The 27,643-nt window shown below is 52.0% G+C and overlaps 1 protein-coding gene across 6 annotated transcripts in view; it reads left to right on the top strand.

Moving 5' to 3' along the window:
* LOC141054264 (thioredoxin domain-containing protein 6-like) overlaps nt 1-27,643 on the top strand; it is a 198,963-nt gene that overhangs the window by 27,386 nt on the left and 143,934 nt on the right. The window contains exons 1-3 of one of the 6 annotated variants that reach the window (XM_073551533.1): nt 10,944-11,528; nt 13,517-13,557; nt 15,100-15,157. The exons of 1 other annotated variant lie outside the window; for it this stretch is intronic. In XM_073551533.1, the coding sequence (XP_073407634.1) occupies nt 13,525-13,557; nt 15,100-15,157 (91 nt within the window). In that variant the 5' untranslated portion in view covers nt 10,944-11,528; nt 13,517-13,524. Of the gene's footprint in view, nt 1-10,943; nt 11,529-13,265; nt 13,558-15,099; nt 15,158-27,643 lie in introns of those variants that run through there. 4 more of the 6 variants (XM_073551532.1, XM_073551530.1, XM_073551531.1 and 1 more) reach the window with 4 other exon arrangements.

Genomic DNA, 27,643 nt, shown 5'->3' with positions numbered 1-27,643 from the left:
CAAAAGTATTGGCACCTTCAGCCTAATACTTGGTTGCACAACCTTTAGCCAAGATAACTGCGACCAACCGCTTCCGGTAACAATGAGTTTCTTACAATGCTCTGCTGGAATTGTAGACCATTCTTCTTTGGCAAACTGCTCCAGGTCCCTGATATTAGAAGGGTGCCTTCTCCAAACTGCCATTTGTAGATCTCTCCACAGGTGTTCTATGGAATTCAGGTCTGGACTCATTGCTGGCCACCTTAGAAGTCTCCAGTGCTTTCTCTCAATCCATTTTCTAGTGCTTTTTGAAGTGTGTTTTGGGTCATTGTCCTCCTGGAAGACCCATGACCTCTGAGGGAGACCCAGCATTCTCACACTGGGCCTTACATTATGCTGCAAAATTTGTTGGTAGTCTTCAGACTTCATAAAGCCATGCACACGGTCAAGCAGTCCAGTGCCAGAGGCAGCAAAGCAACCCCAAAACATCAGGGAGCTGCCGCCATGTTTGACTGTAGGGACCGTGTTTTTTTCTTTGAATGCCTCTTTTTTCTCCTGTAAACTCTATGTTGATACCTTTGCCCAAAAAGCTCTACTTTTGTATCATCTGACCAGAGAACGTTCTTCCAAAATGTTTTAGGCTTTTTCAGGTAAGTTTTGGCAAACTACAGCCTGGCTTTTTTATGTCTCGGGGTAAGAAGTGGGGTCTTTCTGGGTCTCCTACCATACAGTCCCTTTTCATTCAGACGCCCGACGGATAGTATGGGTTGACACTGTTGTTCCCTCGGACTGCAGGGCAGCTTGAACTTGTTTGGATGTTAGTCAAGGTTCTTTATCCAACATCCGCACAATCTTGCGTTGAAATCTCTTGTCAATTTTTCTTTTCCGTCCAAATCTAGGGAGGTTAGCCAGTGCCATGGGCTTTAAACTTCTTGATGACACTGCGCACGGTAGACACAGGAACATTCAGGTCTTTGGAGATGGACTTGTAGCCTTGAGATTGCTCATGCTTCCTCACAATTTGGTTTCTCAAGTCCTCAGACAGTTCTTTGGTCTTCTTTCTTTTCTCCATGCTCAATGTGGTACACACAAGGACACAGGTTGAGTCAACTTTAATCCATGTCAACTGGCTGCAAGTGTGATTTAGTTATTGCCTACACCTGTTAGGTGCCACAGGTAAGTTACAGGTGCTGTTAATTACACAAATTAGAGAAGCATCACATGAGTTTTCGAACAGTGCCAATACTTTTGTCCACCCTCTTTTTTATGTTTGGTGTGGAATTATATCCAATTTGGATTTAGGACAATTCTTTTTGTGTTTTTTCATTTAAGACAAATTAAATGAAGATAATAATAACAAAGAACTTGTGTTTGCAATCATTTTCAGGAAGAAACTGAGTATTATCTGACAAAATTGCAGGGGTGTCAATACTTTTGGCCACAACTGTACATCCTCCATGTCACACACACACACACAGCAGGGTACATCCTCCATGTCACACACACACACACAGCAGGGTACATCCTCCATGTCACACACACACACACAGCAGGACACCTCCTCCATGTCACACACACACACAGCAGGACACCTCCTCCATGTCACACACACACACAGCAGGACACCTCCTCCATGTCACACACACACACAGCAGGACACCTCCTCCATGTCACACACACACACAGCAGGACACCTCCTCCATGTCACACACACACACAGCAGGACACCTCCTCCATGTCACACACATTCAGCAGGACACCTCCTCAATGTCACATACAAACAGCAGGACACCTACTCCATATCATGCATACAGCAGGACACCCCCTCCATGTCTCACACACACCAGGACACCTCCTCCATGTCTCACACACACACCTGTGGTGCCCCTGAGGCTTCAGTCGCCACGGAGGTACTGCACCTTCTCCTAAGGTGTAGTGCCCCACCATCCAGGTAGGCTGGGAACTCCTTTCCGCATTCCAACACCTGCACCCCACACACAGGATAGTTCAGCAGGGACCCATCCATGCTTTATGCTGGAAAGGTCATAGGGTGCCTTTTGTGGTCCCTGGCTTTGTAACACGAGAGGTGCTGGGGAGGCTGGTGCAGTTAGATATAAAAGAGAGGGAAGGTGTAGGATTTCAGGTCAGTCTGGGGGAGTCCCAGAGAGAGAGCAGGCTGACAGCAGGTCAGCCTGAGAGGAGTTCAAGGCGGAGGAAGGCAGTCAGTCAGGAGAGACTGAGGACTGGTCTTAGTGGAACGAGCTCCTCAGGGAAGGAAGAGAAGGAGAAAGAGACGTAGACTGAAGACTACAGATTCCATAAGAGAGAGAGAACAGATCGGAAAGAAGGAGAATAGAAGGACGGTGGGAAGCAAGTTGAGAGAGAGAACCCTTCCAGTCCAGAGAGCGCAAAGGCCGGGGCCCGGTCCCCGAGGTTAATTGGAACTTTATGTCTGGCAACAGACACCGGAGGAGTAGTGAGCCACTAACGCCTTGCTCCCATCATAGACTTGGGACACAACAGCAACTGAATAGAGAGCCGGGACGTAGTGAGGTGTTCCCGAGCAGGCTACAGCTGTCTGTCATACAAGTAAAGACTAGGAACACCTAGAGAGAGGCATTCCAGGGTAACTATGTACTGGAGTGCTTCGCACCTAAAGGCGCATTAGAGGAGTCGCTCAGTAGAGTATATGTTGGCGGAGTGTGGAAGGGAGAATCTTATCCTGTCTGGAGGTTGGCTGGAGCCCTGACCTGGAGAACACAATAGGGAGGCAGGCAGTGGTGTGAACTGCAAACAGTGAGTAAAGCTTTGGAACCGCATACTCTGGTGTCCTCCAGTTATTCCCGCACCTCTACACCTGGGCACTAGCCTCCATACCATTCTGCGCCTCTCCTCATCCATTGCACCCACACTGCCCTGGAACTACAGCTCCACCTGTGGGGAGCTATATCATCTCTGCTGCACCACACCATCAGTCCCAGCGGATCTGTATGCAGCGTTGACTTACAATCTTGTCAAACACCACGGGTGGCGTCACGAACTATTCATATGAACGTTAACACCATTAACATCACCGCCATTCATATCGGGCGCCCAGGGCCACGGACCGGGTCACCGATGCTGTGACACATTCCCGCCTTGACACCGGCCTGGTACCGAGTACCCCCGCTCCCCTGGGTGAAGCCGGCGGGGGCGACCCACACCATGTCACACACACAGCAGGACACCTCCATGTCACACACACAGCAGGACACCGCCTCCATCTCACACACACACACAGCAGGACACCTCCTCCATGTCACACACACAGCAGGACACCTCCTCCATGTCACACACACACAGCAGGACACCTTCTCCATGTCACACACACACACAGCAGGACACCTCCTCCATGTCACACACACACACACAGCAGGACACCGCCTCCATGTCACACACACACACACAGCAGGACACCGCCTCCATGTCACACACACACACACACACAGCAGGACACCGCCTCCATGTCACACACACACACACACAGCAGGACACCGCCTCCATGTCACACACACACACACACACAGCAGGACACCGCCTCCATGTCACACACACACACACACAGCAGGACACCGCCTCCATGTCACACACACCGCAGGACACCGCCTCCATGTCACACACACACACAGCAGGACACCGCCTCCATGTCACACACACACACACACAGCAGGACACCGCCTCCATGTCACACACACACACACACACAGCAGGACACCGCCTCCATGTCACACACACACACACACAGCAGGACACCGCCTCCATGTCACTCACACACACACACACAGCAGGACACCGCCTCCATGTCACACACACACACACAGCAGGACACCGCCTTCATGTCACACACACACACACAGCAGGACACCGCCTCCATGTCACACACACACACAGCAGGACACCGCCTCCATGTCACACACACACACAGCAGGACACCGCCTCCATGTCACACACACACACACAGCAGGACACCGCCTCCATGTCACACACACAGCAGGACACCGCCTCCATGTCACACACACAGCAGGACACCGCCTCCATGTCACACACACAGCAGGACACCGCCTCCATGTCACACACACAGCAGGACACCGCCTCCATGTCACACACACAGCAGGACACCGCCTCCATGTCACACACACAGCAGGACACCGCCTCCATGTCACACACACAGCAGGACACCGCCTCCATGTCACACACACAGCAGGACACCGCCTCCATGTCACACACACAGCAGGACACCGCCTCCATGTCACACACACACACAGCAGGACACCGCCTCCATGTCACACACACACAGCAGGACACCGCCTCCATCTCACACACACACACACACAGCAGGACACCTCCTCCATGTCACACACACAGCAGGACACCTTCTCCATGTCACACACACACAGCAGGACACCTTCTCCATGTCACACACACAGCAGGACACCTTCTCCATGTCACACACACACAGCAGGACACCTTCTCCATGTCACACACACACACAGCAGGACACCTTCTCCATGTCACACACACACACAGCAGGACACCGCCTCCATGTCACACACACACACAGCAGGACACCGCCTCCATCTCACACACACACACACACAGCAGGACACCTCCTCCATGTCACACACACAGCAGGACACCTTCTCCATGTCACACACACACAGCAGGACACCTTCTCCATGTCACACACACACAGCAGGACACCTTCTCCATGTCACACACACACAGCAGGACACCTTCTCCATGTCACACACACACACAGCAGGACACCGCCTCCATGTCACACACACACACAGCAGGACACCGCCTCCATGTCACACACACACACAGCAGGACACCGCCTCCATGTCACACACACACACAGCAGGACACCGCCTCCATGTCTCACACACACACACACAGCAGGACACCGCCTCCATGTCACAAACACACACAGCAGGACACCGCCTCCATGTCACACACACAGCAGGACACCGCCTCCATGTCACACACACAGCAGGACACCGCCTCCATGTCACACACACAGCAGGACACCGCCTCCATGTCACACACACAGCAGGACACCGCCTCCATGTCACACACACAGCAGGACACCGCCTCCGTGTCACACACAGCAGGACACCGCCTCCGTGTCACACACACAGCACGACACCGCCTCCGTGTCACACACACACAGCAGGACACCGCCTCCGTGTCACACACACACAGCAGGACACCGCCTCCATGTCACACACACAAAGCAAGGACACCTCCTCCATGTCACACACACACAGCAGGGACACCTCCTCCATGTCACACACACACACAGCAGGGACACCTCCTCCATGTCACACACACACAGCAAGACACCTCCTCCATGTCACACACACAGCAGGACACCTCCTCCATGTCACACACACACAGCAGGACACCTCCTCCATGTCACACACACACAGCAGGACACCGCCTCCATGTCACACACACACAGCAGGACACCGCCTCCATGTCACACACACACACACAGCAGGACACCGCCTCCATGTCACACACAGCAGGACACCGCCTCCATGTCACACACACACAGCAGGACACCGCCTCCATGTCACACACAGCAGGACACCTCCCTGTCACACACACACAGGACACCGCCTCCATGTCACACACACAGCAGGACACCGCCTCCATGTCACATACACAGCAGGACACCGCCTCCATGTCACACACACAGCAGGACACCTCCTCGTCACACACACACACAGCAGGGACACCTCCTCCATGTCACACACACACACAGCAGGACACCTCCTCCATGTCACACACACAAAGCAGGACACCGCCTCCATGTCACACACACAAAGCAGGACACCGCCTCCATGTCACACACACACAGCAGGACACCGCCTCCATGTCACACACACACAGCAGGACACCGCCTCCATGTCACACACACAGCAGGACACCGCCTCCATGTCACACACACAGCAGGACACCGCCTCCATGTCACACACACACACAGCAGGACACCGCCTCCATGTCACACACACAGCAGGACACCTCCTCCATGTCACACACACACAGCAGGACACCGCCTCCATCTCACACACACACACACACACAGCAGGACACCTCCTCCATGTCACACACACACAGCAGGACACCTTCTCCATGTCACACACACACAGCAGGACACCTTCTCCATGTCACACACACACAGCAGGACACCTTCTCCATGTCACACACACACAGCAGGACACCTTCTCCATGTCACACACACACACAGCAGGACACCTTCTCCATGTCACACACACACACAGCAGGACACCGCCTCCATGTCACACACACACACAGCAGGACACCGCCTCCATGTCTCACACACACACACAGCAGGACACCGCCTCCATGTCTCACACACACACACACAGCAGGACACCGCCTCCATGTCTCACACACACACACAGCAGGACACCGCCTCCATGTCTCACACACACACACAGCAGGACACCGCCTCCATGTCACAAACACACACAGCAGGACACCGCCTCCATGTCACAAACACACACAGCAGGACACCGCCTCCATGTCACACACACAGCAGGACACCGCCTCCATGTCACACACAGCAGGACACCGCCTCCGTGTCACACACAGCAGGACACCGCCTCCATGTCACACACACACAGCAGGACACCGCCTCCATGTCACACACACACACAGCAGGACACCGCCTCCATGTCACACACACACACACAGCAGGACACCGCCTCCATGTCACACACACACACACAGCAGGACACCGCCTCCATGTCACACACACACAGCAGGACACCGCCTCCATGTCACACACACACAGCAGGACACCTCCCTGTCACACACACACAGGACACCGCCTCCATGTCACACACACAGCAGGACACCGCCTCCATGTCACACACAGCAGGACACCTCCTCGTCACACACACACACAGCAGGGACACCTCCTCCATGTCACACACACACACAGCAGGACACCTCCTCCATGTCACACACACACAGCAGGACACCGCCTCCATGTCACACACACACACAGCAGGACACCGCCTCCATGTCACACACACACACAGCAGGACACCGCCTCCATGTCACACACACAGCAGGGACACCTCCTCCATGTCACACACACAGCAGGGACACCTCCTCCATGTCACACACACACAGCTGGACACCTCCTCCATGTCACACACACACACACAGCAGGACAACTCCTCCATGTCACACACACACACACAGCAGGACAACTCCTCCATGTCACACACACACACAAACAGCACGACACCGCCTCCATGTCACACACAGCAGGACACCTCCATGTCACACACACACACAGCAGGACACCGCCTCCATGTCACACACACAGCAGGGACACCACCTCCATGTCACACACACACAGCAGGGACACCACCTCCATGTCACACACACACAGCAGGGACACCACCTCCATGTCACACACACACAGCAGGGACACCTCCTCCATGTCACACACACACAGCTGGGACACCTCCTCCATGTCACACACACACACAGCAGGACACCTCCTCCATGTCACACACACACAGCAGGGACACCGCCTCCATGTCACACACACACACAGCAGGACACCGCCTCCATGTCACACACACAGCAGGACACCGCCTCCATGTCACACACACACACAGCAGGACACCGCCTCCATGTCACACACACACAGCAGGACACCTTCTCCCTGTCACACACACACAGCAGGACACCGCCTCCATGTCACACACACAGCAGGACACCGCCTCCATGTCACACACACACACAGCAGGACACCGCCTCCATGTCACACACGCAGGACACCGCCTCCATGTCACACACACAGCAGGACACCGCCTCCATGTCACACACACACACAGCAGGACACCGCCTCCATGTCACACACACACAGCAGGACACCTTATCCCTGTCACACACACACACAGCAGGACACCTTCTCCCTGTCACACACACACACAGCAGGACACCTCCTCCATGTCTCACACACACAGCAGGACACCTCCTCCATGTCTCACACACACAGCAGGACACCTCCTCCATGTCACACACACACAAACAGCACGACACCGCCTCCATGTCACACACACAGCAGGACACCTCCATGTCACACACACACACAGCAGGACACCGCCTCCATGTCACACACACACAGCAGGGACACCTCCTCCACGTCTCACACACACAGCAGGGACACCTCCTCCACGTCTCACACACACAGCAGGGACACCTCCTCCATGTCTCACACACACAGCAGGGACACCTCCTCCATGTCACACACACACAGCAGGGACACCTCCTCCATGTCACACACACACAGCAGGACACCTCCTCCATGTCACACACACACAGCAGGACACCGCCTCCATGTCACACACACAGCAGGACACCGCCTCCATGTCACACACACAGCAGGACACTGCCTCCATGTCACACACACAGCAGGACACCGCCTCCATGTCACACACACACACAACAGGACACCGCCTCCATGTCACACACACACAGCAGGACACCTTCTCCCTGTCACACACACACACAGGACACCGCCTCCATGTCACACACACACATACACAGCAGGACACCGCCTCCATGTCACACACAGCAGGACACCGCCTCCATGTCACACACACACACAGCAGGACGCCGCCTCCATGTCACACACACAGCAGGACGCCGCCTCCATGTCACACACACACACACAGCAGGACACCGCCTCCATGTCACACACACACAGCAGGACACCTTCTCCCTGTCACACACACACACAGCAGGACACCGCCTCCATGTCACACACACACACAGCAGGACACCGCCTCCATGTCACACACACACACAGCAGGACACCGCCTCCATGTCACACACACAGCAGGACACCTCCTCCATGTCACACACACACAGCAGGACACCGCCTCCATGTCACACACACAGCAGGGACACCTCCTCCATGTCACACACACACAGCAGGACACCTCCTCCATGTCACACACACACAGCAGGACACCGCCTCCATGTCACACACACAGCAGGACACTGCCTCCATGTCACACACACAGCAGGACACCGCCTCCATGTCACACACACACACAACAGGACACCGCCTCCCTGTCACACACACACACAGCAGGACACCGCCTCCATGTCACACACACACACAGCAGGACACCGCCTCCATGTCACACACACACACAGCAGGACACCTTCTCCCTGTCACACACACACAGCAGGACACCGCCTCCATGTCACACACACACACAGCAGGACACCGCCTCCATGTCACACACACACAGCAGGACGCCGCCTCCATGTCACACACACACAGCAGGACGCCGCCTCCATGTCACACACACACACAGCAGGACACCGCCTCCATGTCACACACACACAGCAGGGACACCTCCTCCATGTCACACACACACAGCAGGGACACCTCCTCCATGTCACACACACACAGCAGGACACCTCCATGTCACACACACACACAGCAGGACACCGCCTCCATGTCACACACACACAGCAGGGACACCTCCTCCATGTCTCACACACACACAGCAGGGACACCTCCTCCATGTCTCACACACACAGCACGACACCGCCTCCATGTCACACACACAGCAGGACACCTCCATGTCACACACACACACAGCAGGACACCGCCTCCATGTCTCACACACACAGCAGGGACACCTCCTCCACGTCTCACACACACAGCAGGGACACCTCCTCCACGTCTCACACACACAGCAGGGACACCTCCTCCACGTCTCACACACACAGCAGGGACACCTCCTCCACGTCTCACACACACAGCAGGGACACCTCCTCCATGTCACACACACACAGCAGGACACCGCCTCCATGTCACACACACAGCAGGACACCGCCTCCGTGTCACACACACACACAACAGGACACCGCCTCCATGTCTCACACACACACAGCAGGACACCGCCTCCATGTCTCACACACACACAGCAGGACACCGCCTCCATGTCACACACACACACAGCAGGACGCCGCCTCCATGTCACACACACAGCAGGACGCCGCCTCCATGTCACACACACACACAGCAGGACACCGCCTCCATGTCACACACACACAGCAGGGACACCTCCTCCATGTCTCACACACACAGCAGGGACACCTCCTCCATGTCTCACACACACAGCAGGGACACCTCCTCCATGTCTCACACACACAGCACGACACCGCCTCCATGTCACACACACAGCAGGACACCGCCTCCATGTCAAACACACAGCAGGACACCGCCTCCATGTCACACACACACAGCAGGGACACCTCCTCCATGTCTCACACACACAGCAGGGACACCTCCTCCACGTCTCACACACACAGCAGGGACACCTCCTCCACGTCACACACACACAGCAGGGACACCTCCTCCATGTCACACACACACAGCAGGACACCTCCTCCATGTCTCACACACACAGCAGGGACACCTCCTCATGTCTCACACACACAGCAGGGACACCTCCTCCATGTCACACACACACAGCAGGGACACCTCCTCCATGTCACACACACACAGCAGGACACCTCCTCCATGTCACACACACACAGCAGGACACCTCCTCCATGTCACACACACACAGCAGGACACCGCCTCCATGTCACACACACAGCAGGACACCTCCTCCATGTCACACACACACAGCAGGACACCGCCTCCATGTCTCACACACACAGCAGGGACACCGCCTCCATGTCTCACACACACAGCAGGGACACCTCCTCCATGTCACACACACACAGCAGGGACACCTCCTCCATGTCACACACACACAGCAGGACACCTCCTCCATGTCACACACACACAGCAGGACACCGCCTCCATGTCACACACACAGCAGGACACCTCCTCCATGTCACACACACACAGCAGGACACCGCCTCCATGTCACACACACAGCAGGACACTGCCTCCCTGTCACACACACACACAGCAGGACACCGCCTCCATGTCACACACACAGCAGGACACCTTCTCCCTGTCACACACACACACAGCAGGACACCGCCTCCATGTCACACACAGCAGGACACCGCCTCCATGTCACACACACACACACACAGCAGGACGCCGCCTCCATGTCACACACACAGCAGGACGCCGTCTCCATGTCACACACACACATACACAGCAGGACACCGCCCCCATGTCACACACAGCAGGACACCGCCTCCATGTCACACGCAGAACCTGCAGAGCAGGAAGCTGAATAGACCACCTGCTACTTCCGGTGCTGCAGTGAAAGCTCTGCTGCTCTGTCAGGCCACTCCTCCACTTCTCCTTCATTGGCTGCGGCTCAGTGAGACGTTTACTTGTGTTGTCATGGAGACCCGGGAATCGCGTTGTTTCTCCTAGGAGACCGAGCAGCAGATTCGGAGCAAGCTGTGTACAAGGCGACGGCTGCGCTGCAGACATGGCCGGTAAAAAGAAGGAGATTATTCTGCAGGTGAGATGCTGGAGGCGCCTACATAGGCAGATGTCAGGCCGATAACAGCCGACCTGTGCATGAATGGAGCAATCTTCTGATTGCCATCTGACAGAAAGCTGACATCCGCAGGTGAAACCGCAGGTCAAAAGACCTGCGGTTTTACCTGCGGATTGCTCTGCGGTTTTGCCCTGCGGTTTTTCATCTCCTCAATGGAGGAGATGGCAAACCGCAGGAGAATCCGCAGAAAGAATCATGTCAATTCTTTCTGCGGATTGAAAACCGCAGATAATCCGCGCGGAAAATTCCGCACCGTCTGCACTGCGGTTTTTGATTCCCATAGGGAATCATGGTACTGTACACCGCAGCAAAAACTGCTGCGGGTCCGCAGCGGCCAAAACCGCTGCGGAACCGCAGCAAAATCCGCAGCGTGTGCACACAGCATTTTTTCCCCTGAAGACCCTTTTTTAGCATTTTTGGTTTTTTTTTTTTTGCTGGTTCCTGAACACTTTTTGATGTTTTCGAGCTGTCCCATTGCCTTGTATTGTAAAGTACAGAGCATCTTCAGAAGAGAAACATCTGATCAATGAACCGGCCACTCCTTTTAATTGCTTGGCGCCTTTAGAAACCTGAAGGGGTTAAAAGACACACAAAAGTCTGAACATATGAAGAGCAAGTGGGTTTTACCTAGAAATGGACATATTCACTGTTCTGAGCGATTTCTGGGCACTTTTTCAGTCAGGAATCTGCCACAGAAAGACGTTCTTTCCTTTCATAGAAGTAAGACTTCAGTCAGATGGCCGTTTTTCGCATACATGTCGTTCAGAGAGGGAGCCCCTGTCCATGATAGGGCGCTGTTCACATGTCTGTCACTTTTTGCAGGCTAAGGGTATGTTCGCACTGGGCGTTTTTTCTGCAGCAAGAACTGATTTCTTGGCAGGAAAGAACTCGGGTTTAGGTGCGTTTCTTGGACTAACTTGTGTCTCTTTGTGCATGAGTGCCCCCATGACTTTTCTGCAGAAAAAACGCTGCAGATAATGATACCTGCGTTTTTGCAGCCTTTTTTCAACACCTTTTCAAGCCAATGGGTGAAAAACGCAGCAAAAACACTGAAAGAAGTGACATGCTCCATGTCCAAAAAAAGCAGCAAAGCACAAAATCCTGATGACACAAAAAACCAAGGTCTGTGCATTCTGAACTCTCATAGGCTTTGCTGGTACTGTAAAAACCTCCCAGTTTCTGATACGAGTCACAGATCAAACTCACCCATTCAGATAAATGGGTCTCCAATGCCATCCGTGTGTTGCCCCAGCGCTGTCCGATTTAAACAGATTATTATCCAGGAGACGCTGAGAATTATTGCACAAGAAAAACATGTCACACTGATAGTAAAAATGGACACATGAAATAAAAAAATCAGGGCGTGCATGAGGAGGTTACAGTCATCATCGCTCATTGCACGGCCCGGCGGCTGTACGCACGACCCGGATCTTTTGATTGACAGCTTGTGGTACACAGATGTGCTGCACAGTGAGCTGTCAATCAAAATACAGGTGCGTTTTCCGGGTTGACAGGTTCCCTTTAATTTCTTCCTCGGACTCCATCTCACCACTGCAAATCCCATAATTCATGTATTATGGTCCAGGTTTGCATATACATTTTTTTTATTTTTTAAAGGGTTTGTCTAGATGTTAAATTATGCATTTTGACTGCACCATACAGCTCAATTGAATTCCCCACAGCAAAGGTCCCATAGCTTCTTACTGACCTCATAGCAGCAACGTCGTGCCACCCAGACTGGCATCACTGCTGTGCCAATGTGTCCGTAAGTTTTTAATGTAAGCACGGGAGGATTTTAGTCTTCCCTTAACTGCAAATATATTGCCCATCAATGACTGTAAGGCCTCATTCACACATCCAGGGTGCACATACGTGTTCTGAGTTTTTCATGGATGCAATATGTACCCATTATAATCTATGGAGCTGTTCACTTGTCCGTCTTTTTCCAGCAGCCCAGATGACGAAAGTCAGTACAAGTCATGTAGCAGTGGTAAGTGGGGTAAGCGTTGAGGGGGGTTTGATGTCACCTTTGTATTGTCAGGTGACATCAAGCCCACATGTTAGTATCGTAGAGACGTCTATAATACGCCCCCATTACTAACCACATAGTGATATTATAAAAACTCACACACCCAGAATAAACTCCTTTATTTGATTATTTGAAATAATGACACAGACTCCTTTATTGAATCTAAATTAAACCAAACCCACAGAACGCATAATCCACTGATGCCAACATCTCCTGCAACAAAAATAAAATAGTAAACCACAATATTCCTTACCTGTCCACAAAGAAGATAATCCATATGAATATGTCCCATGATGATCCTGATTACTGATGTGACTGCTCTCAAGAACAACCGGCAACACACTGACAGGAGGTAATTGCTCCCGCAGTGTATCACTGAACTGCAGTAAGAGAGTTCACCGGAGTTTATCAGCTGATCAGCTCCAGTGATCTCTCTTACGGCACCACTGCTGCATGAGAAAGTTCTCACACAGTGGTGGTACCGTAAGTGAGATCATCAGGGCTCATCAGCTGATGATCTAGTGTGACCTCTCTCACGGAAGCTCAGTGCTATACACTGTGGCAGCAATGACGCTCCTGTCAGTGTATCGCTGGTGGCCGGTTAGAGCAGTCACATCTCCCAATGTGACTGTTCTACAAGGAAGATTGCCGTGGGACACTCTGGATTACGTGGGCTGCGGCAGACAGGAGAGTATATGGTGGTTTACTGTTTTGATTGTTTACAGGAGACATGGGCATCGGGGATTGGACGTTAAGGTGTGTATATGTTGCTTTTTTACTTTACATTTTTTAAAGGAGATGAGGGCATGGGGGATTTGGTGTTAGATGAGCATACAGCATTTCTTATTTTTATTTGAATATGTATTTTATTATTTTACATGTGTTTTTTTTTAAGTTTGCGCACAGGCACCGAATGCCGAGAAACTACTTCTGTCACTTTTACCAGTGACAGCAGATGTAGCCCATGCTTGATGACCTGTGGTGAGCGTTTGACCGCGGGTCGAGTATCTCTGCGGGGTCACAGTATCTCTGCGGGGTCAAGCTGCACTCTGACCAATGGTCTTAAAGGCGGTAATGTTACTGCCAATCAATACTACCACGCTGGTGTTTCCCACGCTGTCACACAGATGACAGCGTGGGAAACACCATAGGAAGACTGTAAAAATGCATACAAAAACTCAGCTAATCCGCAAATATTTTTATACCTGCATTTTTGCTGCGGATTTGACTGACTCAATTGAAGTCAATGTGTGAAAAACGCTAAAAATCAGCACAAACAATTGACATGCAGCAGAAAAAAAACGCACTGCAAATTTGCTGAACATGTGCACAGCAGTTCAGGATTGTCACTGAATTAGCTTGCATAAGGATTCCATTGTGTTTTTGGCCCATTTCTGTGCTTAAAAATGCAGCAAAAACGCACCATGTGCACATAGCCTTACAGTCTCAGTTTCAATTGTTTTTAGACATCTAGTATATTATCTATTTTTTGCATTTTTTCAGATAATCATTAATAATCAGGAACAATGGGAGGAGGTACTATCCACCAAAGGAATAATAGGTAAGATGGAGATATCATTATTATTTTCATGGAGGTGAAAGAGTAAAATTAGACCTTTACCTTATAACGGACCTCCACTTTCACAAGAAAACAATTGTAGCCCAGGACAATGCAGTATAATCATTTTTCTCTAAGCCAAGTTATCAATTTTTGCTGCTACCCCACAGTACGGACCGCCCTGCTGTAGGGTAGTGGGTCACCCTCCCAGGGCAGCGGGGTACTCGGTACCGGGCCGGTGTCAGGGGGATGTGTCACAGTGGCGGTGACCCGGTCCGTGGCCCTGGGCGCCCAAATCAATGGTGGTTTTTAATGTAGTTTATGTGAATAGTTCGTGACGCCACCTGTGGTGTTCGGCAAGGGAGGTGTTAAGCCGACGCTGCATGCAGATCCGCTGGGACTGATGGTGTGGTGCAGCCAAGATGGTGTAGCTCCCCACAGGTGGAGCTGTAGTTCCAGGGCAGTGTAGAGGTGGTTGGCACGGGGATGTAGCAGAGCCGAAAGGGCAGGAAGCAGACAAGACACAGCGGGGTGCCATTTCTGTACCTTTACTTGATAACTGCAGTCCAGGGTCCTGATTACAGATGGTATTGGAGCAGGTTAGCCTGAATGCAACTCAGGGATTCTCTCTCAGCAGAAGGACTGTGCAGTCTCCTTCCTAGCGCCTCTATATGTGAAGATCTCCTGGTACTCAGTTCACTGGAGTTCCTCCTGTCAGATGTTCTCAAAAACCTCACTTGCACGGCAGACAGCTGTAGCCTATCTCGGGGACTCCTCTCTCCTGAGTCCCGGCTCTCAATCCAAGCTGCTGTTGTGCCCTCAAGTCTTTGATGGGAGCAGGGCATTTACAGCCTCCAACTCCTCTGGTATCTGTTGGTTGCAGGACCGTTAGTATCCGTACAACCGTGGAGACCAGGCTCCAGTTCATGTGCTCTTTCCGTGAGGGAGCTCTCCAGCCGGAGCTCAACCTCAGCGCTCCTTCCACACGTCTGAACACTTCACCCTCCGCAGACTAACTGACCACTCCTTCCTCTTGGTCCTCAGAGAGCACTCCTCCCCTTACTTCTGGTTCAGAGTTCCCCCTGCTGGCCTGGAGTGGAACTGTGTTGCATGTATGGATTGACTGCGAGAGAGACCCATCATTGCCTCCAAGCCTGGCATTACCCTCCCCTGGAGGAAGGCACAGCCAGTGTGGCGACCATACCCCTGGGGGCGCCACATTCCCCCATAGTGAAAGTCAGCACTCCTGGGCTGAACAAAACATGAAAAACATTTAAACAATTAAACAATAATAATTTGTACAAGACTTAAAAGGAAAAATTTACAAAAACCAAGTGCTTCAAAAATGGTCCTATGATGATAAGTCATGTCCATGGTCCATTCCTGGGCAAATGGTGAAATATTTACAAAGAAAGTTTTTGACCACTCAAGTCCTGTGGTACTATGTCCATAAATAAGGGAAACAAAACTGGAAAATTTAAAGGAAAGTCTTACAGGTTACCTGTAGGTACAAAAGCTTGAAAACAGTTACATATATACATTTCAACAGTCATATTACTCTATATGCGGAATCTAACTGGTAGTATGCCTTGGGTGATACGAGTAGATCTGCGTAACACTGGTGTTGTAGTGGCCCTTACTGACTGTCTGGTTCTAACTACCGATGTAGTGGGTAATGCTCTGGATACACTACTGGTGGTTCTACGTAACACAGGGATACTAGATCGTCTAGGAACTCTTGGACTCACCAGGGGCACAACAGGTTCACCACTGGCAGGGCAGGGGTTCTATGGCTCCACTGCTGGTGTGGCATCTGCTGCCTGATTTTCCTGATCCTCAGGATTTTCTTGAGTCACGTTTTCCTGTGCTACCACGTGGGGAAATATCAACACTGGTACCACTACAGCATCGTTCACTTTAGTCCAATTCGCAGGGAATTCTCCAAGTATTGTGCTGACCTTCTCTTCTTCCTCTATGGGTTGGATGTTATTTGGTTCTTCTTTTCTTTCTTTTAACTGGTCAGGACATAACTTCAAATGATCCTTCGATACCGCTGCTGAGGTCTCTCCTCCATCTTTACTAACAAGGCATACCTTGGTATTATCAAAATTTGAGGGCATAATGGGATAAGGTTCAGCTTCCCACTGATCATCCAACTTGTGCAATCTTCTCTTTCTTTTCAGGACTTGCTCTCCCGGCGACAAAGGGACGGCAGGTGCATTCTGATTGTAAAGCTTCTCCTACTTTTGTCTTGCCTGGGCTAGACTTTTCTCCACACATTCTTGAACTCTTCTGTACTGTCGCTGCCTTTCCGTGTCCCAGTCAGCATCCGGTGACGTTACTCCAGTGGTCAGGACTCCCATGTCCAGATCAATAGGCAGCTTACCAGGTCTTGCTCTCATTAAGTAAGCTGGGGTACAGTTGGTGGAGTTCACGGGAATATGGTTGTAGAGGTCCACCAGATCTGGCAACTTTTCTGGCCACAGATTTCTCTCCTCCAAGGACAAAGTCTTCAGGAGGTCCATCACCACCTGGTTCATCTTCTCACACATGCCGTTGGTCTGTGGGTGATACGGTGTTGTCCGGATCTTCTTACAACCATACAAGCTACAGAATTCATGGAACACTTCTGCCTCCAAAGCTGGACCTTGATCAGTGAGCACTCTCTCAGGATAGCGATGTGGCCTACAAAAATGTTGTTGGAATGCTCTGGCTGCTGTTCTGGCAGTTAGATCTTTGACGGGCACAACTACCAGGAATCTTGAGTAGTGGTCCACAATGGTAAGAGCGTAAATGTAGCCTGACCGGCTTGGAACCAGCTTCACATGGTCCAGGGCTACCAACTCAAGTGGCTGTTTGGTGATGATTGGCTGCAGAGGAGCTCTCTGGCTGTCTCGATCTTTTCTGCGCAGGTTACACTGTCCACACTCCCGGCACCCCCTCTCAATGGCTTTCCTCATACCAGCCCAGTAGAACCTCTCCCGGAGCAATACTTCCAACTTCTTCCATCCGAAGTGTCCAGCTCCATTGTGGTATGCTTCCAGGACCATTGATGCCTCTCTCTTCGGGACTACCACCTGCCAAACCAGCTCATGAGTATGGACATTGATACTCCTCCGACACAGCTTTCCTTCATAGATAAACAGCCGGCCTCTCTCCTTCCACAACTGCTGGGTTTCTTCCGGAGCATCTGACTCTGAACGTGAGTCAACTTGTGACAGTAGCTCCTTCACCAGGTGGACTGCCGAGTCACTATCTTGCGTTTCTGCCCAATCATGATGGGGCAACGGATTCAGGGTGACCTCCTTCATGCCAGACCGACTGTTCCTCACTCCTTGAGCACGTTGGGCCGCAATTGGCCGGTGGAAGGGAGGTTATTCTATTTCCTCCAGAGCCTCAGGGTCTTCTCCTGCATCTGGCAAATTAGGCATCCGGGACAGCGCATCAGCATTGGCATTCTTGTGCCCTGCTCGGTACTTGATAGTGAACTTGTACTTAGACAGCCGAGCCATCCATCGCTGCTCTAGTGCACCTAGCTTTGCAGTGTCCAAGTGGGTCAACGGATTGTTGTCCGTGAAGATAGTAAACATGGCAGAGGCTAGGTAATGCTTGAACCTTTCGGTGACAGCCCAGACTATAGCAAGGAACTCCAGCTTGAAAGAACTGTAGTTGTCAGGGTTCCTTTCAGTGGGGCGCAGCTTCCTGCTGGCGTAGGAGATCACTCTTTCCTTTCCATTCTGTACCTGCGACAGTACTGCTCCTAGTCCCACATTGCTGGCATCAGTGTACAGCGCAAAGGGTTTCTCATAGTCTGGGTAGGCCAGAACTTCGTCACCTTTGAGAGCCATCTTCAACCGAGTGAAAGATCTCTCCAACTCTTCAGTCCATTCAAAGGTGGAACTTTTCTGTTTGGTTTTTTTGGACTGCCCCACCAGGAGATTTTGCATAGGGGTGGCTATTTCAGTAAAGTCTTTGATGAATCTTCGGTAGTAGCCCACCAGTCCAAGGAATTGGCGTACTTCATGGAGGTTGTTGGGCTTCGGCCAGTCCCGGATGACTGTGACTTTGTCCGGATCCGGTGCCACACCTTCTGCACTTGCCACATGTCCGAGGTACTGTACCTTGGGCTTCAGGAGGTGGTATTTGGAAGGCTTCACCTTCAGGCCAAAATTGGACAAAGCTTCAAACACCTCAACCAGGTGCTCCAGATGATCTTCATAGGTTTTGGAGAAGACAATGACATCATCCAGGTACAACAGGACCGTCTCAAAATTCATGTGTCCCAGGCAGCACTCCATCAGCCATTGAAATGTTCCTGGAGCAGTGCAGAGCCCAAATGGCATATAATTGAACTCACAGAGACCCATTGGAGTGGTAAATGCTGTCTTCTTGTCTGCCTCTGCCACGGGAACCTGCCAATACCCACTGGTGAGATCCAAGGTGGAAAAGTAGTTAGCAGTTTTAAGTGCAGCTAATGACTCTTCAATTCTGGGTAATGGGTAGGCATCTTTATGTGTAATGCTGTTAATTTTCCTGTAATCAACACACATTCTCATGGTACCATCCTTTTTCTTTACAAAAACTATTGGAGCTGCCCAGGGGCTACAACTGTCTCTGATAACCCCAGCTTCCTTCATCTCTCTCAACATACTCTTAGCACATTGGTATTGTGTTGGGGGTATAGGTCTGTACCTCTCCTTTATGGGTGGATGGTCTCCAGTGGGGATATGATGTTGAACCCCTTTTGCCTGCCCAAAATCTAGTGGATGTTTGCTGAATACCCGCTCATACTCTTGTGTCACTCTGTAAACCCCATTTCTCTGGTATGAAGGTGTAGAGTCAGTTCCCACCTGTAGTTGCTGGCACCACTCCTCTGGCTGCTTCATGGAGCCATTGTCCTCCACCTGATCGGATGAGACCAAGGGCTCTGCTGCCTGCAATGAGTTGTTATTAACAGTGAGCAGCTTAGCAACTGTGGCGTACCGATTTATGGTGGCCTCCTCTTCCCCACAATTCAAAAGGCGTACAGGTACTCTCCCCTTACGTACATCATCCACCCCTCTGGCTGTCAGGACAGTGGGCCTGCTATCAGAATATACTGGTTCTACCAATGCCTGGTAATCCCTCCCTCTGAGACCTATAGCTGCCCGACACCAAATCAACATTTCACATCTGGGGGGTATTGCAATGGGGAAAGCATCACTCACTCTGACGCTGCCAATCTCTCCGCCAGAGAGTTATACCTGCTGTCTTTGCATCAGGGCTCGGATCTCCTTCTGCAGGACTCGTTGTTCTCCGGAACCAGCAGTCTCAGTCACCTGTTGCAATAAGACAATAACATCGGACAGACAGTTTTCAATTACATTGGTACCAATAGTCATCATGGGATTACATTCACGTCGATCAATATCAACAACTTTCAGACCTTGAGATTTCAGCTCTACCCGACCCACTTTAACAGTAACCCCTTTACATCCAATCTGCAGCAAAGTCTGACCATTACTGGCAACTACTGTTAGCTCATCAGTTGGGCCTCGGGTGAGTTCAGAATCAGCCCAATACCTCTTATACAAAATATACGGAACAGTGGTCACCTGGGAGCCAGTGTCCAGCAAAGCGTTCATGGGGATGCCGTCAATCACCACAGGAAGGATCGGTCTCCCTCCCACATAGTTGGCTCGCCAGTTCCTTGGGCCTGCTGGTCCTACTACTGGGGGTTGGCTCTCTGCCCCAGGGGTTGCTCGTTTAAAGGACAGTACCTTGCAAGATGACCTGCCTTGTAACAGCGACGACAGATGGGACGTCCGTCCTGCTCATAGCGATCGTTGTTCCTTCCTCGAAGTGGCAGGGCTCTTCTCCTCCGGAGCCACGGGACATCCTGTGGACTGGAAGCAAGCTGGATCTTTTCTTTGGAGGACACCTGCAGGGACTGCACGGTTTTAGTAAGTGCAGCCATTCCTTTAGTCAACTCCTGGACCTGAAGACGCAGCTCCTCCGTGGGGTCTTTATCCAGAGTCTGGGCCTCAGCCTCCACATGGATGGAAGGGAAAGACGTTGCTTCCTGATGGTAGGTGATCGCTGGGCGTCTCAGGGGCGCTGGACAGCTGTCTGTAGGTTCCCGCAGTACCCGTATAGCCCTGTCCTTAAAATCAGCAAAGTCCAGATCAGGGTTAGGATGTGTAACTGCCCCCCTGTGGGTACTGGACAGGAGTCCTTCAATGAACTGCTCCTTTATCAGTTTATCTTCCTCTTTTACACTCTCAGGATCAACTTGCTTAACTGCTCGCAGCGCCTCCTGCAGGTTGAGAGCACAGTCCCTGATACTGTCTTGCGCCTTCTGTTTACAGCCAAAGAACCTCATCTTGATTTCAGCTGCAGTGCGGGTGTCAAAGGTGCTTCTCAGCTTGGCCAGGATCTTTACAACAGTCTCTTTATCCGTGTCCTGCCAGGCTTTCACCTCTCTCGGTGCTGCACCCGTTAGCTGTCCAATCAGGATATTCACTTTCTGGCTTTCAGACAGAGGGTATACTTTAAACAAACTGCACAGTCTCTCTTTAAATTCACTCAGGGTATGTGACTCACCCGAGTACTGCGGTAGCCAGGCCGCTCCCGGTATGTAGGGCATGGACAGCGGCATTATGGGGACCGCTGCGGCAGGCGCTCCTCCTTGCGTTGCTGCGGGGCTGGCGGCGGCGTCCGCCACTGCATCGCCTTGTGGCGCGGACATTCTCTCCCCCCCTAGTTAACATTAGCCAGGGCCGGGGGTTGTGTGAGCTCACCGGCAGCCGCTTCGCAGGCCCGATGCTCCGGGCTGTAGGCCTCAGCTCCTCCTCTTCTCGCGCACTGTCCTCTCTTCCCGCGCGGCACTTCACTTCTTCGCGCTCTGCGGCAAGCTCCGCCCACGAAGGCCTGCCCCAGGAATCTTGAGTAGTGGTCCACAATGGTAAGAGCATAGATGTAGCCCAACCGGCTTGGAACCAGCTTCACATGGTCCAGGGCTACCAACTCAAGTGGCTGTTTGGTGATGATTGGCTGCAGAGGAGCTCTCTGGCTGTCTCAATCCTTTCTGCGCAGGTTACATTGTCCACACTCCCGGCACCACCTCTCAATGGCTTTCCTCATACCAGCCCAGTAGAACCTCTCCCGGAGCAATACTTCCAACTTCTTCCATCCGAAGTGTCCAGCTCAATTGTGGTATGCTTCCAGGACCATTGATGCCCCTCTCTTTGGGACTATTACCTGCCAGACAAGTTCATGTGTGCGGGCATTGATACTCCTCCGACACAGCTTCCCTTCGTAGATAAACAGCCGACCTCTCTCCTTCCACAACTGCTGGGTTTCTTCAGGAGCATCCAACTCTGGACGTGAGTCAGCTCGTATCAACAGCTCCTTCACCAGGCGGGCTGCAAGGTCACTATCTTGCGTTTCTGCCCAGTCATGATGGGGCAAAGGATTCAGGGTGACCTCCTTCAAGCCAGACCGTCTGTCTCTCACTCCTTGAGCACGTTGGGCCGCAAGTGGCTGGTGGAAGGGAGGTAGCTCTATCTCTTCAAGAGCCTCAGGGTCTTCTGCATCTGGTAGGTTCGGCATTCTGGACAGCGCATCAGCATTGGCATTCTTGTGCCCTGCCCGGTACTTGATGGTAAACTCATAGTTAGATAGCCGAGCCATCCATCGCTGTTCCAGTGCACCTAGCTTTGCAGTGTCCAAGTGAGTCAACGGATTGTTGTCCGTGAAGATTGTAAACTTGGCCGAGGCTAGGTAATGCTTGAATCTTTCGGTGACAGCCCAGACTATGGCAAGGAACTCCAACTTGAAAGAACTGTAGTTATCAGGGTTTCTTTCAGTGGGACGCAACTGGGTCGCCCCCGCTGGCTTCACCCAGGGCTGTGGGGTACTCGGTACCGTGCCGGTGTCAGGGGGATGATGTGTCACAGCAGCGGTGACCCGGTCCATGGCCCTGGGCCCCAATATCAATGGCGGTGGTGTTTGGTTGTAATATAAAGTTCGTGATGCCACCCGTGTTATTTGGCAAGTAAGATGGTAAGCCAACGCTGCTTGCAGATCCACTGGGACTGATGGTGGGATGCAGCTAAGATGGTATAGCTCCCCACAGGTGGAGCTGTAGTCCCAGGGCAGTGTATAGGTGCGATGGAGGGGTAGGGGCACAGAATGGTGTAGATGTTGATACCCCCAATGTAGCAGTGCTGATGCGGGAATGAATGGAGGACACCAGGGCTTGCAGTTTCAAAGCTTTACTCACAGTTCGTAGTGCACACAGGTGCCCGCTTCGGTACCGTGACCTCCGGGACAGAGGCCCAGCCAACTTCCAGGCAAGATAGGACTCTCCCCGCCAGCACCACTCCAACATGTGCCTTTGCTGAACGACTCCTCTATAGCGCCTATTGGTGTGAAGAGCTCCAGCACCGTGGTTCTCTGAAGTTCCTCCTGTCAGATGTTCCTAACGACTCTCTCACTTGTATGACAGACAGCTGTAGCCTGCTTCGGGGACTCCCTTCTCCTGAATCCCGGCTCTCTATCCATTTCGCTGTTGTGTCCCAAGTCTTGGATGGGAGTAGTGCATTTACAGCCAACTACTCCACCGGTGTCTGCTGCCGAACCATAAGTGTCCATACAACCTCGGGGACCGGGCCCCGGCCGTGCACTTAGAACCTGTAGGCAGGGTTCCTATCCAACCCACTCCTCCTCTCTGTTCTCCTTCCACTTCATTCCGTACTTGTCTTTCTCTCTCTTATGGAAATGCAGGTTACAGTTCTACGTCTCCCTCTCTCTCTCTCTTTCCCGTGCCAGCTGGCTCAGGTCACTGAGGCAGCTGCAGCACTCTTTCTTCTCTTTCTTTCTTCCAGGGACCCTCACTCCTGTCTGAGTGGCTTCCGTCCCGACTGACCTTCTGTCAGCCTGTCCTAACTCTCTCTGACGGCCCCCTAAGGGACTGACCTCGACTCCCCTCTGGGAGACTGACCTGTAATTCTATCTTCCCAGTCTTTTTATACTAACTCCACCCACCTCCCAGCACATCTCGTGTTATGAAGCAGGGTTCCACGTAGGGTGCTCTGCTACCCCCAGCCTGAAGCTGCTAGGTGTCCCTGCTGAACTATCCTGTGTGTGGGATGCTGGTGTTGGAGTGTGGCAGGGAGTTCCCACCTTACCTGGATGGTGGGGCACTACACCTTAGGAGAAGGTGCAGTACCTCTGTGGTGACCGAGCCTCAGGGGCACCACACTCCCCCCCCATTAAACACAGCACGTCCACGGGCTGCAAGAAAACAAAGCATACAGCAGAGAAACATACAAAAATTTTATATTGCATAAATAACTTTTCTTACTCTAAGCTTTCTAATATAGGAGGTACTCATCTTAAATGTTACCAACAATCCTATCAAAAATTCTATGCTAAACAGTGCAAATATCTAAGTGCAATTCTTACTCTCAAAGTGCTATTCTCTGTAACACATTTCTTTATTACTTTTCTCTTTTTTCTGTCACTTTACTCTCGTTTTTCTTTTCTTTCTCATTCTACTAGACGCAAGACACTGACCTCACATACTTGGCCTGTCACCTGTCTCTATCAATTCTTCATCTACATTGCTCATCTCTACATCAGACATTCCTAATTCTAGCTACATAAAAGCCATTTCTCAAATATCAACCTTCTTATAAAACACATTATCAAATACTTTTTCAATAAAACATTATAAACATTCTTGTAAGTGCTGGACACTGCTCCCAGCCGGGATCTCTTGCAGTGTCCTTTGAGGTAGACATCATTCTTCAAAAAGTGTCCATTCAAAAACATCATCTTCGCAAAGTGTCTATATCTGTAAAACACTATCTTCACAAAGTGTTCCTTTATGTAAAACCAAGAAAGGGCACCTAAAGAGGTGCAACTATTTACAATATGAGTTCGGATCAATCAGCGTCTATGATCTCCTTAGTTCCATTTCAAAAATAACGCTGCCAATCAAAACTGGGCAACAAAATGAAAAATAGCAAAAAGGCACAACTGGTGCAACAAACCCTCCTGGGTAACGAGATTTGAAAAATAATGCAAAATCTTTTAATGGTGGTCCCCTCCTGGGGTTCTGGAAACCGAACTGTCTTCAGACGTGGTACTAGAAATGTCCTCATCTTGCTGCTGGCTGGCCAACCGCATGTACTCGGCTTCCCACAGGGAGAGATAGGGACTGATTGGGGTGATCGAAAGGGCCATAGAAACATCCACCGGCGGCGGGGATAGCACATCCATCGTGGGTACCACCGCCGGTTCCTCAGGGTCCGATCCCTCCGTGTCCATTGGGGTTTCAGTCAGCGGTACCGCAGTCGGGGGTCGTCGGTGGAGGTCCACCGGGCCATCCCTATCCTCCGGTGTCACTCCCAAAGCTAAGGTCACCCCCGGGGCAGTAATCGTACCTGGTGGTTCCAGCCGCGGATCCAGCTCCGGTTCCGGGTAGTAAATGGCGGCGGCCGCAACTCCCGGAGTTGGTGATGGATGGGCCGCAGCTGAATTCGGTCAGAGGCAAGATCGGTTCCTGCCGGGGCCGTCGGTGGAGGCTGGTGCAACCGCGCCCGGTCCAGACGGAGACACGGTCCCGGCCCTCCGTTCTGTTCCAGGGCCCTCATATATCTCCTCCGCACGGGGCTCACCCAATGGCAGTATCGGGGGTGAGGTGGTGGCGGTCGCCGCTGGGGATGTATCAGCGGTCGTAGCCTCCGCATGGGCAGCCTAGGGGCAAGTAATTCCTCCTCCCCCTGTTCTTCTGTCTTCTCGTCTTCTTTCATCATGCTGCTCTGGCATTTCTCTTCCTGCCTCGGCCCATCTCCCGCCACTGGCTTCTTCTGCCCCTCCTTCCGGGGGCGGCGTCTTTTTCCAGCGCCTCCATACCAAGCCAGTATGCGAACCCCTCGGGGGGTGGGCCATGTATCTGTCACATAGTAATTCAGACAGGGCAGGCCCAATACTCTTCGCGGTCTTTTCTTAGGACCTCCTATCTCTTCACGCCCTTCTTCTCCGCGCCAGCGGCCATTTCTAATGTCCTTTTCACAGTCTATCACATCAGGTCTTCTACACATTTTCAAAGAGTCAAAGTTCAATAAATTTCAGGCACACAGGACCCGATGGTGTCGGGTCTCGTCATCCTGTTCGTGACGCCAAAATTGGGTCACCCAGGGCTGTGGGGTACTCAGTCAGGGGGATGATGTGTCACAGCAGCGGTGGCCCGGTCCGTGGCCCTGGGCCCCAATATCAATGGTGGTGGTGTTTGGTTGTAATATAAAGTTCGTGACGCCACCCGTGGTATTTGGCAAGTAAGATGGTAAGCCAACGCTGCTTGCAGATCCACTGGGACTGATGGTGTGATGCAGTTAAGATGGTGTAGCTCCCCACAGGTGGAGCTGTAGTCCCAGGGCAGTGTATAGGTGCGATGGAGGAGTAGGGGCACAGAATGGTGTAGATGTTGATACCCCCAATGTAGCGGTGCTGATGCGGGAATGAATGAAGGACACCAGGGCTTGCAGTTTCAAAGCTTTACTCACAGTTCGTAGTTCACACAGCTGCCCGCTTCGGTACCGTGTCCTCCGGGACAGAGGCCCAGCCAACCTCCAAGTAAGATAGGACTCTCCCCGCCAGCACCCCTCCAACATGTGCCTTTGCTGAACGACTCCTCTATAGCGCCTATTGATGTGAAGAGCTCCAGCACCGTGGTTCTCTGAAGTTCCTCCTGTCAGATGTTCCTAACGACTCTCTCACTTGTATGACAGACAGCTGTAGCCTGCTTCGGGGACTCCCTTCTCCTGAATCCCGGCTCTCTATCCTGTGTGTGGGATGCAGGTATTGGAGTGTGGCAGGGTGTTCCCACCTTACCTGGATGGTGGGGCACTACACCTTAGGAGAAGGTGCAGTACCTCTGTGGCGACCGAGCCTCAGGGGCGCCACACAACTTCCTGCTGGCATAGGAGATCACTCTTTCTTTTCCATTCTGTACCTGCGACAGTACCGCTCCTAGTCCCACATTGCTGGCATTTGTGTACAGCACAAAGGGTTTCTCAAAATCTGGGTAGGCCAAAACTTCGTCACCTGTGAGAGCCATCTTCAATCTGGTGAAGGACCTCTCTAACTCTTCAGTCCATTCAAAGGTGGAATTTTTCTGCTTGTTCTTCTTGGACTGCCCCACCAGAAGATTTTGCATAGGGGTGGCTATTTCAGTAAAGCCCTTGATGAATCTTCGGTAGTAGCCTACCAGTCCAAGGAATTGGCGTACTTCATGAAGGTTGCAGGGCTTCGGCCAGTCCCGGATGACTGTGACCTTGTCAGGATCTGGCGCCACACCTTCTGCACTGACCACATGACCGAGGTACTGTACCTTGGGCTTCAGGAGGTGGCATTTGGAAGGCTTCACCTTCAGGTCAAAATTGGACAGAGCCTCAAACACTTCAGCCAGGTGTTCCAGATGATCTTCATAGGTCTTGGAGA

This window comes from Dendrobates tinctorius, unplaced genomic scaffold (assembly GCF_039654945.1).
Source record: "Dendrobates tinctorius isolate UK_male_01 unplaced genomic scaffold, ASM3965494v1 ptg000177l, whole genome shotgun sequence".
In the NCBI taxonomy this organism is placed as follows: Eukaryota; Metazoa; Chordata; class Amphibia; order Anura; family Dendrobatidae; genus Dendrobates; species Dendrobates tinctorius.
The sequence above is the reverse complement of the archived record's forward strand: the minus strand, read 5'-3'. Positions and strand labels throughout refer to the sequence as shown.